Source organism: Bos javanicus, chromosome 25 (assembly GCF_032452875.1).
Source record: "Bos javanicus breed banteng chromosome 25, ARS-OSU_banteng_1.0, whole genome shotgun sequence".
Taxonomy (NCBI): Eukaryota; Metazoa; Chordata; class Mammalia; order Artiodactyla; family Bovidae; genus Bos; species Bos javanicus.
The window spans coordinates 7,725,352-7,739,864 of record NC_083892.1 but is presented as its reverse complement, the minus strand read 5'-3'; the positions used below and the strand labels follow the sequence as shown (position 1 = coordinate 7,739,864).

Below are 14,513 nucleotides of genomic sequence, written 5' to 3'. Positions count from 1 at the left end.
CTGCCCTCTCCACATAACAAGGAGCCAATGAATTAGAGAGCCTGGTAGCAAATAAAACCTTACAGTGAAGTATCTTACCAGAAGTGAAACCTGGATTTCTCTTTAAATGGTTTTTTTGTTTTTAAATAGGTTTGAATTCCCTGAACAGTTACCACTTGATGAATTTTTGCAAAAAACTGATCCTAAAGACCCTGCAAATTACATTCTTCATGCGGTCCTAGTTCATAGTGGAGATAATCATGGTGGACATTATGTGGTTTATCTCAACCCCAAAGGGGATGGCAAAGTAAGTCTGGGTCCGGGGGCGGGGTGGTCAGGAGGCTGTGCGGGAGTTCAGTGACGCTCGCTTTAGACTTGGCGTTAGCGGCGAAGGATTCCTTCTTGGCCTCTGACGTGCCTACACATTCTGATCTGTGTTAACTGCTGATACTTTCAAAGTGGATTTAAGTTGTGATAGTCCTTTATATATACAATCTTAGTATCAGACATTGGATCTGACAGGATCCCTTTACGTCTGACGCTTATCATCTGTGGCCCTCGAGGGTGGGGCAGCGACTGATGCTTGTTCCCGCGTGTGCCATGTATAATGAATGCTCTGGCTTTGCCTGGTTCACGTGGATCCCATCACGTAACCTTCACCAGGCGGAGCAGATGCGGGTCTGGGGGTCTGTGTCCACGCCCAGCGAGGAACAGAGCAGGCTGAGCCCTGCTAGTTCAGGCGGGGACCCCCACGGCCAGGTGCAGAGCCTGCAGCCGAAGGCGTTAGTGCCCGGTGGACTGAGATGGAGCCTGAGCTGAAGCTGGGCTGATATCTGAGCACCTTATAAAAACTGTCCGTGGGTGGATGTCAGCGATTTCCCCGGAGTTTGGGACAAGGAAGGCGAGAGCGCTGGCGAGTTTCTGCAGGTCGCCCGTGGCAGAGGATGTGTTTCAGGGAAACGCCACCTCCTCCTCTGTGTGCCTCACCCCTGTTGTTCCCGTCACAGTGGTGTAAGTTTGACGACGACGTGGTGTCCAGGTGCACGAAGGAGGAAGCCATCGAGCACAACTATGGGGGCCACGACGACGACCTGTCCGTGCGGCACTGCACCAACGCCTACATGCTGGTCTACATCCGCGAGTCCAAGCTCAGTGAGTGCGCCGGGCGCCTGCCCTTGCCGGGCCAGCTCCCCTGCGGACGGCGGGCGACGCGTGCAGCTTGCCCTGCCTCCTGGCCGCCTGGGAGCAGCCGGCATGGGCCCGTGGGTTTGGATGTGGACTGAGGGTGGAGAGCGGCGCTGCCCTAAAGAATGGCTTTGTTTGTGCTGGCGTAACGCACAGAGGTGAAGGCAGGTGCCTTTGTCCCCCAGGTGAGGTTTTACAAGCTGTCACCGACCAGGACATCCCTCAGCAGTTGGTGGAACGATTGCAGGAGGAGAAGAGGATCGAGGCGCAGAAGCGGAAGGAGCGGCAGGAGGCCCATCTCTACATGCAAGTGCAGGTCAGCCTCCAGCCAGCATGGCAGCTCCGCAGACCTGGGCTTCCTCCCGAGTACGGTGCCAGGGCAGGCGAGCCCCGTGAGCACACAGCCTAGGGGACGCTCAGGCTAGTCCCCTGACCGTTTGGAGTATTCTTACCAATTCAGGGGGCGGCTTAGATGGATGGGAGAGGTTCTCAAGCTGCCAGAGAAGGCAGCGGTGTGTGAGCGTTCATGAAACGGGCAGGGGCCTGGAGAACAGCGGGTGAGCAGGGCCCAGGAGAGTGCTGTCGGGGTAGGCGAGGGCTCCTGTTGGTTCATGATTTAGTTGCAGTTAGAAAACAGGCAATTGTAACAAGTTGACTGACCATCTGGGTAAAAGGTACGTGTGCATCCTGGCTTTACAATTGGGGATTCTTACCCAGGTGAACTTGCAGTTAAAGCTTGCAGATGAGTTTAGACTGGCTGCATAGAAATGTTCGGTTTGGTCTTTTCTAAATAAATGAATATCTGACTTCATGCTTGGTCATTTGGGGTTTCTCTGCGTGGGGCTTCTGAAGAAGGCAAAAGACGAGTCGCTCTTGCTCTTAGCGTTAGAACCTTGGCTTCCGTCTGTGTGGCCTGGTTCTCTTCTGCCTTTTGGGTGTAAACCCTGGCCTGTGTTTCCACGCCTCTTGGCAGATTGTCGCAGAGGACCAGTTTTGTGGCCATCAAGGGAACGATATGTACGATGAAGAAAAAGTGAGATACACTGTGTTCAAAGTGCTGAAAAACTCCTCGCTTTCGGAGTTTGTCCAGAACCTCTCTCAGACCATGGTGAGCGCGTGTCCCCCTGCGGGTGGTCCTCTCCCTCCTCCACCCCCGCGTGTGGGTAGTCACCCCCGGGGCCGGCGCTGCTGGGCTCCTTCCCTTCCAGTTGTGCCCTCATCGGCTCCCCCTGCTGCCAGCGCACCGCCACCCACACCCGTGGGGAGAGGTGTCAGCATCACTTATCCCCCTTCTAATCGTAGAACCATCACCTTGATGTCAAATGAGACTACAAACTGATTGTGCTTCAGTTAATTGAACTCTGAATATTTCCAGGGATTTCCGCAAGATCAGATTCGGTTGTGGCCCATGCAGGCGAGGAGCAACGGCACCAAGCGGCCGGCCATGCTGGACAACGAGGCCGACGGCAGCAAGACGGTGAGCGCGGCCAGTGGCTGGGCTGGGCTTGCGCGGTGCACGCTGCGGGCCCTGCTGTGCGGCCTGTGGCCCAGGGGCGCGGGATTGGACTTGTCAGTTACTCAAGTCTCTCTCAGCCATTTAAGTCTCCTAAACCCGGCCTCTCTCGGAAATAGATGATTGAGCTCAGTGATAATGAAAACCCCTGGACGATATTCCTGGAAACAGTTGATCCGGAGCTAGCTGCTAGTGGAGCCACGCTACCCAAGTTTGATAAAGATCGTAAGTGCCCCCCTCGCCCAGCCTGGCACCCCCAGAGGGCAGAGTTAAGTCCTGGACCATCGTTCTAAACACAGGGCTAAGCATTTTCTCACAGAGAAATCTCACTAGTCCGCAGAATACTCGTTAACATCTCTATGGTCAGGTCAAGTCAGACCGACTATGGGCTGTAGTATCTGGCAGGTGAAGAGAAGGTGGCGGCCACTGGTCATGTCCCCTGCTCTGCTGCTCTGCACGTGACAGGGGACGGAGCAGGGTCACTCTCAAGGGCTGGCAATAAATACTTGGCACTTTGTGGGCCATGACCCTCTGCCTGCCATTGAAGCAACCAAGTGGCCCTGCTGCAGCACAACTTTATTTACAAAACAGGTGGGTCTGAGTGTACTCTTTTGTATTCCTTCAAGTGGTCACTTCTCTGGCAAAAACGCAGACACAACCCTGAACAGGTACCCCCTGGTAGCTAGTGAGTTTAGGGTCTCGAAACTAGGTTTCCTACGTTCTCTGCACTTTCTCTCATCTTCGCTGCTTCAAATGCAGCGCCTCCGTGGGGTTCATGTTTGAAATGACGCTCCAGTCCTGGGCGCAGCCTCTAGAACCCTTGTGGCACGCAGTAACCGCCAGTGCTCCATGCTGTCGGTTCAGTTGTTCCTGAAGCTTACTGTGGATATGTATTAGCATTGCACTGACTGGAAGATCCCAACACAGCCTGTCTGTTAACCCTGCAGATGATGTAATGTTATTTTTGAAGATGTACGATCCCAAAACACGGAGCTTGAATTACTGTGGGCATATCTACACACCAATATCCTGTAAAATACGTAAGTCTGACTGCAGTCGCCTTCCGAGCGGGTTTTGCTCAAGTCGCCACATGTCGCAGCCTTGGATTCCTTATTTTTCTTGAACCTAGGTGACTTGCTCCCGGTTATGTGTGACAGAGCAGGATTTATCCAGGATACTAGCCTTATCCTCTATGAGGTTTGGATCCTTATTTTTCTGTAATCCTCATGTCGGTGGTGGTTTGGGAAGGACAGGTCCTGTCTGTGTGGCTCCCCTGAATTTGCAGTGTGAAGACCACAGCCAAGTGGGGTGGTGTCAGGATTCTCTCTGTCCACTTCTGACTGTCCCCTCTGGGTGTCCATGATTATTATTAAAAACGTAGAGCTGATGGAATTGGGTGTAGAGGAAGGACATTCAGTGTGTGGCGGTATTAAACACTGGACAGGTGTTGCGTTACAACCATACCGTTTCTTTCACTGCAGGAAGTTAAACCGAATTTAACAGAGAGAATTCAGGACTACGATGTGTCTCTTGACAAAGCCCTCGATGAGCTAATGGATGGTGACATTATAGTGTTTCAGAAGTACGTACCCTTTGAAGGGCTTTTCTCTCTTTGCACGAAGATCCAAAGTCCTGGAACCAGAAAACAGATCACCTCTAGACCCTGAGACACGTTTTGTTTGATGTTGGCAGCGTGTTGAGCCTCTTGAGTTTGGGAGTTAGGGGTGGTGAGCTTTTTCTTCACTGAATGGTTTTAGTTCCTAAAAATGGCGACAGTGAGCGTGATAACTATTTGCGGGGGACAGAGGTCTTTATGGAATAGCGAAAGTGTTGTGTTTTCCTGAAAACATGAAATTCCTTAGCCTGCACCTAGTCGGGTAATTGCTTGAGTCTGTCTGCTTGAGAGCCAGCAGGTGTGTGGTCTGAAGGCAGCCTGGTGACACAGCCGGGCTCCTGCGGCCTTCTGGCTAGGCAGGACAGTCCTGGACCCTGGCCACGGGGAGGCCACCGCACACGGGGCCAAGAGTGGGGCAGCAGACTTCTCCTTAAGGGCCAGGCAGTGAGGACTGTAGGTTTAGTGGTGACCGGCTTCCTTTGAAGGAAAGTGCCAGCCCACCAAGCCCCGGTCAGGGAGGGGACCCTGCACAGCTGGCAGGGTGGGCCCCGCCGTGCATCCTGAGTCCTCCCCCTTGTCCAGAGGGCACCGTTGTGTTTCGGGAGTGAGATCAGGCGTGGAAAGCAGCTGCCCTATGCCGCTCAGGGCACGCCTCTGTCCGCGGTCCCCTTTTCCTGGTGGCCGGGCAGGCTCCCGGCTTCGGGAAGCGCTGGCCTGAGTTCAGATCCGCAGCGCTCGTGCCCCTGTTGCTTGGGAGACGGCGCCTTTTTAAAACAAGCGAACAGTGAACCTTGGCCAGGACTTCGATCGTCTGTGTTTCTCCCGCTTCCCCAGGGATGACCCCGAAAACGATAACAGTGAATTACCCACTGCAAAGGAATACTTCCGAGACCTCTACCACCGTGTCGATGTGATTTTCTGTGATAAAACGATCCCCAACGATCCCGGATTCGTGGTGACGCTGTCAAACAGGATGAATTATTTCCAGGTATTGGATCACTCTTCCCTTCAGATTCCACACCAGGAAGACTGCCTTCTTACGTTAAAACTGTCTTGCCCATGAGGCTGTGCAGTGGATTTGGTTCTGGGGGAGGGGTTACTATCCACTGTCTGAGGAAGTTTCTGCTCCAGGCTGGTTGGTGTTGTCGGTGCCAGAGGACCAGAAGCAGTTGCCCCCTGACTCCCCCGCCCCCAGCCATGTTCTCTTCAAGATCCTCCCTACCCCTGGCATAAGGTGGTTTCAGAGATCATAATTTTAACAGCAGCTTTGCTTCTGTTTTAATATGCGGTGTGAGCTATTAAAATCGTCTAAAGAAAATATAGACCTCCCCATTTAAAGTGAAAAGTGCTTCTAAAGTTCTTCCTCAGATATGCTGTTCCCGTGGATACATACTAAAATATAGTTTATTCCTGTTAAATAGTAAATTTCTGGGGCATTTAAATTCTGGCAGCTTATGCCCCATTTTTTAAGAACATTAAGCAGTCAGTCAGTGCTAAGTGCATGGGCCTGGCTCAGTCTGCTCTGCGGATGGAAGCCTCACTCTCTGCTCCCCCCCAGGTGGCAAAGACGGTCGCCCAGAGGCTCAACACCGACCCGATGCTGCTCCAGTTCTTCAAGTCTCAAGGGTGAGCCGCGTGCGCAGACGCCCGCCGTTGGGTCCTGCCTGCATGCTTCCCGTAGCCCATCCGTTAGTTAGAGCCCTCGATGGACACAGCTCACAGCCGGCCACCTCGCCTTGCCTAGTTTCAGCATAGAATTGTCACCACTCACATCTTGAGCCCACTGTTCCAAGGCGTCAGAATAGCTGGCAGCCTTGTCTAACGCCAGCCTTACTCTAAAGACCGCACGCCTCCCCTCCCGTGTTCTGGCTGGGCCCGTCCCAGCCGGGACTCCGTGTACCGTTCAGAGAACGTTCACGTGTGACAGACGCAGGACTGGGGACCAGGGATGGGGGCCACGAGCAGGGCGAGGGGGCAGGGCGGAGTTTGCGTTGATGCTCGCTCACAGGTGTGTGTTTCAGGAAATGAACGAGCCTGTACTGACGCACTGTTTTCTCGTGTAGTTACAGGGATGGCCCGGGCAACCCTCTGAGACATAATTATGAAGGGACTCTGAGAGACCTGCTACAGTTCTTCAAGCCCAGGCAGCCCAAGAAACTGTACTACCAGCAGGTATGCGCCCGAGCAGCAGACCGTGGCCACGGAAGCCCCGGGTTTCTGTTGGGGCGGGCCTACAATGCCTTTCTCTTTTCTTAACAGCTTAAGATGAAAATCACAGACTTTGAGAACAGGCGAAGTTTTAAGTGTATATGGTTAAACAGCCAATTTAGGGAAGAGGTAAGTATTTTCGTGATATGAAATTTTATTCTTATTGTGGCTTGTTTATTGTTTCTCTCTACTTAGGCCTTGAAAAACTCCTGGTAACAGGGTCAAAGGGCTCCCCTGGTGGCTCAGCAGGAAAAGAATCTGCCTGCAATGCAGGAGACATGGGTTTTATCCCTGTGTCGGAAAGATGCCCTGGAGAAGGGAATGGCAACCCCACTCCAGTATTCTTGCCTGGAGAACCCCGTGGACAGAGGCGCCTGGTGGGCTACAGTCCATAGGGTCACAAAGAGTTGGACACGACTGAAGCGACTAAACAACAAGACCTTGATAACTGAAACAACCAAAGAAAGCTCATAAGCCGCAGCGTGTGTTAGAGACCCTGCCCCAGAGTCTGAGAACTAGATGGGAGGTGGGGTGAGCTCTGTCCTCCCCCGGCCCCCGGGGCTGCAGCGGAGTGACGGTGTGACGGTATCGGGGACTGCTGTCACCGACGGGGACCTGGATGCTCGGCCCTGGGGCCGGCAGCCTCTCCTGGCACCTTGCAGGCACCCTGCCCCGTGTTAGGTGGCTCTTCTGGCAAGTCAGACCCCTAGCCGTTCACCTCTCTGGCCCCACTGGGTAGAGAGGGACCTGGAGCACACGGCATCAGTGTTGCCCGCTGCGTGCCCTGTCCCAGTGAGGACACAAGGTCCACCCTGGGCCTCGTCCTCTGTCTCAGCGTTGACAACTGGACAGGCTCTTAGTGACTGTTCAGGGGAGAAATTCTGAGGAGCTGTCCTGGGAACCGCGAGCTTTTTGCCTCAACATGGCCTTTGATAGATGCACAGCGCTGTGGGGTGGGTCCCAGGCTGGGCGGGTGGTCTGCGTGAAGGTCGGTGGGGAGGTGTTGGAGCTGAGTGCACAGGCCCCGCATGTGTCGTGGTTCCCCTAAAGCCTTGATCTTGTCATTTCTTAGGAAATAACACTATATCCAGACAAGCACGGGTGCGTCCGGGACCTGTTAGAGGAATGTAAAAAGGCTGTGGAGCTCGGCGAGAAGGCATCAGGGAAACTTAGGCGAGTATTTCCCTAAGGTGGAGAGGTTGGGGTGGCCCCAGCCCGACCCCACCATTGCCCCCGACGCATCATCACTGTACTCAGCTTTTCTGTCCTTGGCAGCAGTTTATTTAAATATTTCATGGTTTTTCCCTCCCTAATTCTTGACACTAATTAGCAGCAGTGCAAAGGGAAATTCAGGCAGAAAAAGCCAAGCAGAGAAGAGTGAACTCAAGCAGAATGATCGGCTGAAACTGGAAAACTTGGGGCTCGCTTGTGTTGGGGAGATCGGGTCGCTTCTCCTCCATTTCTCTCATGTTCGGGCCGAGGGAAGAAGCACCAGATTTGATGATCAGTTTTTATTTCCGAGAGTTGGGTGCGGTTCTTACCACTTGTCTTTTGGGCAGCACAGAGGATGAAACAGTCTTTCGGGCTGTTGGTCCCCAGAATGTTTTCTTTGCAAAATTAACAGAAGAATGAGGCCTTTATTATCTAACGAGTGAGAAGAATATCACCAACCCTGCTTACTCTGGAACCATTGTGGGAAAGGCCTGCACAGGTCCCTCCCCGGGCCCTGGCCTGAGGGTCCCCTTCAGACTGGCCTTCCCATGCTTTCCGAGGGGACCCGTGGCCAGTGTTCTGTCTGCTCCCCACGGATACCTGCTTTTGACACTTCAGATCTTCATAAGGACAAGCAGATCTCCATAACTTTGTAATAAAACCCTTGTAGAAAAGCATTTGTTGGTTTTTCCCCATGAGTTTGTATTTTCTTCCTTGCTTTGCACAGGCTGCTAGAAATTGTAAGCTACAAAATTATTGGTGTGCATCAAGAAGATGAACTATTAGAATGTTTATCTCCTGCGACGAGTCGAACGTTTCGAATAGAGGTACGTGTTCTCTGACTGCAGTGGAGGGCGGGGGTTGGGGAGTTGGGAGGGGGTTGCTATGACCTGGTGGGAGGTGGGGGCCATGGCTTGTTCAGGTAACCAGCGACTCCCAGAACATGCTGCCATCCCTGGGGTTAATTCTCCCAGGTTTTGAAAATTTAAATGTTGATAGAGTAGACCTGACCTAAAAGCTACTGTTTCAAGTGTCCGCTTCATTTGGTGACATGAGTACGTCCATATTGTTGGACAGTTGTCACCGCTGTCCATCTGCCCCCAAGGCCCCCACCCCACTCCCCCACTCCCAATGCCTCGCTTGTTCATGCTTAGAAATTTATTTTAGTGGTGGGTCACAACGTCTAGTCAGAAATTATCGAGCCCTGTTAATTGTAAAGCGGCTGAGATTGCCCCAGTAGCTGCAATGATTCACTATTTAGTTTCTTAAAACTCGGTGTTTTCTTTGAGGTTTAGATCTTTCTTCTGACTTTAAACCCTCATCATTCTCATGAGCCCCTAACGTGACCTTGTGGCAAAAATCTGCCCTCGCTTCCTTGCTGGAGGAACGAGTCAAGAGCTCGGGATTAAAACGTGCAGCGCTGTGTTGGCCTCAACCGAACGTCTGTCCACTCTGTGTGTCCCCAGGAAATACCTTTGGACCAGGTAGACATCGACAAGGAGAACGAGATGCTCATCACGGTGGCTCATTTCCACAAGGAGGTGTTCGGGACGTTCGGGATCCCGTTCTTGCTGAGGATACACCAGGTGAGGTGCCCTTCTGCCGGCTGGCTGGCCGCTCCGGGCCCGCCCGCCTGGTGAGCCGTGTGAGCATACGTGCGCTTTGTGGTCCGCAGGGCGAGCATTTCAGAGAAGTGATGAAGCGGATTCAGAGTCTGCTGGACATCCAGGAAAAGGAGTTTGAAAAGGTACACGCTTCTTGGAAACCGGCAAGTCATTTGTCGGGTGGGATGCTAAAGTCTTGACTTTTTTTTTGCCCGCGGTGTGAGTTTCGCTGCTCTTTGGAATTAACGCAGTTTTCTGGTTTTGTCTGTCAGTTTAAATTTGCAATTGTGATGATGGGCCGACATCAGTACATAAATGAAGATGAGTATGAAGTGAACTTGAAAGACTTTGAACCTCAGCCTGGTAAGAGCCCTCCCGCGGAGACGCAGGCCATCGGGGCCCAGGGGGCAGGTGGCCCTGGGTTCGAGGGCCAGGCTTCCCTTTCCCGGCTGGGGAGTGAGCCTCATTCTCGTCCTCTGCGGAGCAGGGAGGGACAGCGGCCTGCCTCCGGTGACTTTGGTGGGTGTCACACGATGGCAAATGGGGTAGCGCCTGACAGTGCCACGCGGGGAGCCAGTGACCTTGGTGGGGTGCAGGGTCCCGGCTGTGGGACCCATGCTGCCCAGGAGGCCCCTTGACCTCTCCTGACCCCAGGGCCCGAGTGCTGGCTCAGTGGTCTGACTGTCTCCTCTCCCCACCAGGTAACATGTCTCACCCTCGGCCGTGGCTCGGGCTCGACCACTTCAACAAAGCCCCGAAGAGGAGTCGCTACACATACCTTGAAAAGGCCATCAAAATCCATAACTGACTTCCTCCCCGGGGGCGGGCGAGGCGGACCGCGGTGGGTGTGCCCCTTACCAACAGCCGGGAACTCTGGTGCGTGAGCACCACCCCACGTCTTCAGCAAGAGGATTTGCTGCTGGTGTTAATTTTATTTTGTTGAGGCTGTTCAGTTTGGCTTCTCTGTATCTATTGATTGCCCTTTTTGAGAAAAATGAAGGTGTTTTTATAAAGCTTGGATGCCAATGAGAGTTATTTTACGGTGACCACGATGCCAGGCGCTGTCAGCGTGTCGGGGAGCGGCCGGCGGGCGCGGCGCTGGGCGGGCGCGGCTGACCCCCTCCCCGGGGCCCGGCCGCCAGCCCGCAGCTAGGAAGTCTTCTGTTTAGGCTCGTCTGACGTCTTTCCCTCAGTTATACTTTCAATGACCTTTTGTGCATCTGTAAAGGCGAAGCAGAGAAACTCACAACCTAATAAATAGCGCTCTTTCCTTCACTGGTGTCCTGTCGCCCCTTCCTGGGTCTCCCCGGCTGCCTGGGTCTTTTTAATAAACTCGTCTCCCTTCCGTCAGCCCCCGCGTCCCACAGCCCGTTTGCAGAGCGGATGCACTGAATACAGGCTTGACCAGACACTTTGGGGTCTTTTTATTCAACTGAAAAAAAAAAACACTGTTCAAATCCAATTAAGGTGTACTATGCTGCCTCTGGGCAAACCTAATGATCTCAAGAGTTCATTCAAGCAGGTGAAAAAATTATAAATAGACTCGTCTGCTTCAAATGGGACAGACGGAACCAAGAAAGGAGGGCCTTTTAGCTAAGAGGGTATGCCCACTGGTGTTCGCAAGCTGTTGACTTTGTATAAAAAAAGTTAAAAAAAAAAAAAAAGTTAAATAAAAAAAAGCAAAAAAAAAAAAGGAAAAATGAGATTGTATATTTAATGAATGAACATGTACAATTGACCATGGGGAGGAGGTGGTGGCTTCTGTCGGGTGACTCTGAGTGGCCCCCACTGATGTTGACATTCATCGTGTGTGGCTTTCTTTCAGTCCGGCCGTTTCCTTTGGAGCTGACGCCAGCCGCGTGTCTAGTTTTGAGTGCAGTAAAAATAGAATCAGCAGATCACACTTAGTTTTCATCCTTTTCCAGTACTTTTTTGTTTGTTTGTTTCTGTAGCAGCAGTGTACACCAACTCTTCCTGTATATTGCCTTTTTGCTGGAAAATGTTGTATGTTGAATAAAATTTTCTATAAAAATGATAATTCAGTGAGTTGACGTGGAAGTTGAGGGAGCCATCAGCTCTCCTTGCAGGTAGGCCCGGGGAACATTTAATCACTTCATGGCAAGGTTTTGGGGGTTCTTGTCTCCTCTTCCTCCTCCTGTGGAAGCTTAAGAGATTGAGGTTTTCCAGGCAGGAGTCTAGTGCACTAAGATGACCGTAAATACGGGAATGGCCGAAGGTGTGGTCCAGGGGGAGGTGGCCTCACGACCTCCACCTGACACAGCGTGTCCGCTGGCTGCTCTCCACCTGGAGGAGGGCCTTCCTGCCTGGGGCCCCGCAGTGACCATAGATGGCGCTGTCTTCTGCAGAAAGTCACTCTCTGGGTGCGCAACTTTGAACATTTATTAAAGTATTCGGGATTTTTTGGTTTTTAGGTTTTGGCTGATGGTAGATGATGGTCTTGGGTCACTGAAACTTACTCCCAAGTTATTAGAAGGCTTTTCTCAAAGGCCATTTCACAGTGTGGGTGGTCAGCACACATTGCATGCGATTCTTTTCCATTCCCTCCCAGCCATAGCCTTGAGTCCAAGTTCATAAAACCGATGAGGGTAGCGGGGGCGGGGGGGGCGCGGCTGAACCTGAAAATAACTCCTGGCTTGGGGACCCCAGAACCACAGTGTATCGTTCTCGAGGGGCTTGAGGTTCCTGTTACTACCAGAAGCAGTACAGTGGGAGAGTCTCCTTGATTAGAGGAGCAAACTGTTTGCAAACATCCATTTCAAATGTCAAGGTCAAACCACAGATCCCTCTTGCGAGATGGGCGATTCTGGCATTTCCTCAAATAGGAAATGGCAACCAACTTTAGGATTCTTGCCTGCAAAATTCTGTGGACAGAGGAGCCTGGCAGGCTACAGCCCATGGGGTCTCAGAGTTGGACAGGACTTGAGCGACTGAGCGTGTGCTGGCATCTCTGCCAGTCTAGGCCTTGGCATCCTGACCACTCACTGCCCAGTAGAATGACCTAAGTCATGGCGGGTTGGGGGATGCTCTGTGCCCCTGCCCAGGGAGAGAGCCACATGCCCCCAGTGTCCACTGAGTATCTAAAATGTGGCTGAAGTAGCAGAAGGTGAATTTTGATCACTGATTTAATTTTTTTAAGTTTATTTGGCTGAGTCAGGTCTTACCTGTGCCATGTAGGATCTTCCAACATGGCATGGGCTTATGTTCCTGGCGGTGGTGGTGGTGATTTAGTCGGTAAGTCATGTCCAACTCTTCCTACCCCATGGACTGTAGCCTGCCAGGCTCCTCTCTCCATGGGATTTCCCAGGCAAGAATACGGGAGTGGGTTGCCATTCCCTTCTCCAGGGGATCTTCCCAACCCAGAGATTGAACCTTGGTCTTCTGCATTGCTGGTAGATATGTTACCCACTGAGCCACCAGGGAACAATCAGGCCAGAGTCCCTGGTACTGCAAGGCGGTTTCTTGACCGCTGGACCACAAGGGAAGTCCCTGGTTTAGTTGTAAATCGCCACATGTGACTGAGGCGTCCTGACCACATTTTCCTCACTTTGTGTGGTGACGGTATGATGAGCTCCTTCGAGCCGTCTTGAGTGAGTATATAAAGCCGTCATTAGTGCATGAGAGTTTCCTTGACCTCCTCATTAGAGGAAGCTGTGGGGGCGTCCAGGGGCAGGGTGGGAACCAAATGAAATAAGGGCCAGTTCCCCAAGGTCCTCCTTCAGCACCTCGTGCCCTCTGTTACCTTCTAATGAGACCTGGAAGCAGGGTCCCGGGCACCTTGGGGAGCAGGGTGATCAGAGTGGTGTCTGCACGTTCAGAGGCAGGGTCCCTTTTCAGCAGAGATCTGAGAGGTCGCTGACCTGCTAGCATTGGAGGGGGGCGGGCAGGCATCATCAGTGGAGGGATCCCGGGTAGTGTGTGCGCAAAGTCTCTCAGTCGTGTCTGACGCTACGGACTGTAGCCCTCCAGGCTCCTCTGTCCGTGGGGTTCTCCAGGCAAAATACTGGAGTGGGTTGCCATGCCCTGCTCTAGATCTTTCCGACCCAGGGATTGAACCCGCATCTCAGGTCTCCTGCATTGACAGGGAGATTCTTCAGCACTAGCACCACCTGGGAAGTCCCATTCACAGCAAGATAGAGCCAGTTTGATACATGTGCCGACTGCAGTATCCTCGCCTGGAGAATCCTGTGGACAGAGAAGCCTAGCGGGCTCCATAGGATCGCGAAGAGTCAGACACGACTGAAGTGAGTCAGCTCGCATGCAAAGTTCATGAGATGCTGTGGCAGAGAACCTGTACTCAGAGCCCCGTGGAGCCTTGCCCGGTCCCTTCCCCACAGCAGAGAGGCGGCCCTTCATCCGTTCAGACCCGGCGCTGCGAGGGTTGGGGCTGCTGTTGGGCTGGTTCGTTCTACCCCACCCCATGCTGGGCAGGCGGTGGATACACGGGGTGGCAGCGAGGCCGAGCTTGGCTCTCCTGACCCTACGGTACCTCTGGCAGGAAGCTGCGGGAGGCATCCCCAGTGCCCGCCACACTGTGGCCCTGTGTTGGGGTGGGGGTGTTCTTTGTCTCGTGTCTGTGGGGCCATGTGGTTGGGAAGACCAGAGCAAGGGTCCTGATACCGGCTGTCACCACTGAGCACACCACATGCCAGCAAGGAGGCGAGTGACCAGGACAGGGAGTGAGTGAAGCCCCCTGGCTGGGCACTCGGCCTGCTGAGTGCAGAGCCGGCCCTGAGACCCACACTCACTGCCACCCCTTTCTGAGTGCCGCCTCCCTGCTAGAAGGAGGGGAACCCCACTTTAAGATGAGAGCTTTGGGAGAAAGGGGCTGGGCCAACCTCCTCTGCCTCCCCCAGCCTGAGCCCCGGCCCCTCCTGGCCGGCCCCGGAGGTCGGTTCAGATGAAGAAGGAGCTTGGGAAAGCCTCAGGGAGAGAAAGGGGTCCCATGCGCCCCAGCCTGGGTCTACAGTGAGGTCTGGGGACCCAGAACCAAGGCGTGGGACATCAAGGGGTGGGGCTTCCCTGATGGTCCAGTGGTTAGGAATCCACCTGGCAGTGCCGAGGATGCAGGTTCGATCCCTGTTTCGGGGACTAAGATCCCGCATGCCTTGGAGCAGCTAAGCCCACACACCACAACTAAGACCCAATGCAGCCAAATAAATATTAAAAAGCAACAAAA

The 14,513-nt window shown here is 53.2% G+C and overlaps 2 protein-coding genes across 4 annotated transcripts in view; one reads left to right on the top strand and one right to left on the bottom strand.

Annotated features, from left to right (window-relative positions):
* The window catches only part of USP7 (ubiquitin specific peptidase 7), a 53,230-nt gene extending 42,639 nt beyond the window's left edge, over positions 1–10,591 (top strand). For all 3 annotated transcript variants that reach the window (XM_061401081.1, XM_061401083.1, XM_061401084.1), the window contains 19 exons: positions 130–286; positions 987–1,131; positions 1,350–1,480; positions 2,138–2,272; positions 2,540–2,641; positions 2,797–2,902; positions 3,625–3,717; positions 3,807–3,874; positions 4,159–4,259; positions 5,127–5,280; positions 5,851–5,918; positions 6,356–6,464; positions 6,552–6,629; positions 7,573–7,673; positions 8,440–8,539; positions 9,179–9,298; positions 9,388–9,459; positions 9,589–9,679; positions 10,018–10,591. In XM_061401081.1, coding sequence (XP_061257065.1) covers positions 130–286; positions 987–1,131; positions 1,350–1,480; positions 2,138–2,272; positions 2,540–2,641; positions 2,797–2,902; positions 3,625–3,717; positions 3,807–3,874; positions 4,159–4,259; positions 5,127–5,280; positions 5,851–5,918; positions 6,356–6,464; positions 6,552–6,629; positions 7,573–7,673; positions 8,440–8,539; positions 9,179–9,298; positions 9,388–9,459; positions 9,589–9,679; positions 10,018–10,124 — 2,038 coding nt within the window. In that variant the 3' untranslated portion in view covers positions 10,125–10,591. The remainder of the gene's footprint in view (positions 1–129; positions 287–986; positions 1,132–1,349; positions 1,481–2,137; positions 2,273–2,539; positions 2,642–2,796; positions 2,903–3,624; positions 3,718–3,806; positions 3,875–4,158; positions 4,260–5,126; positions 5,281–5,850; positions 5,919–6,355; positions 6,465–6,551; positions 6,630–7,572; positions 7,674–8,439; positions 8,540–9,178; positions 9,299–9,387; positions 9,460–9,588; positions 9,680–10,017) is intronic.
* Positions 1–14,513, bottom strand: part of ABAT (4-aminobutyrate aminotransferase) — a 239,842-nt gene that overhangs the window by 55,511 nt on the left and 169,818 nt on the right. The gene's annotated exons all lie outside the window — the stretch shown is intronic.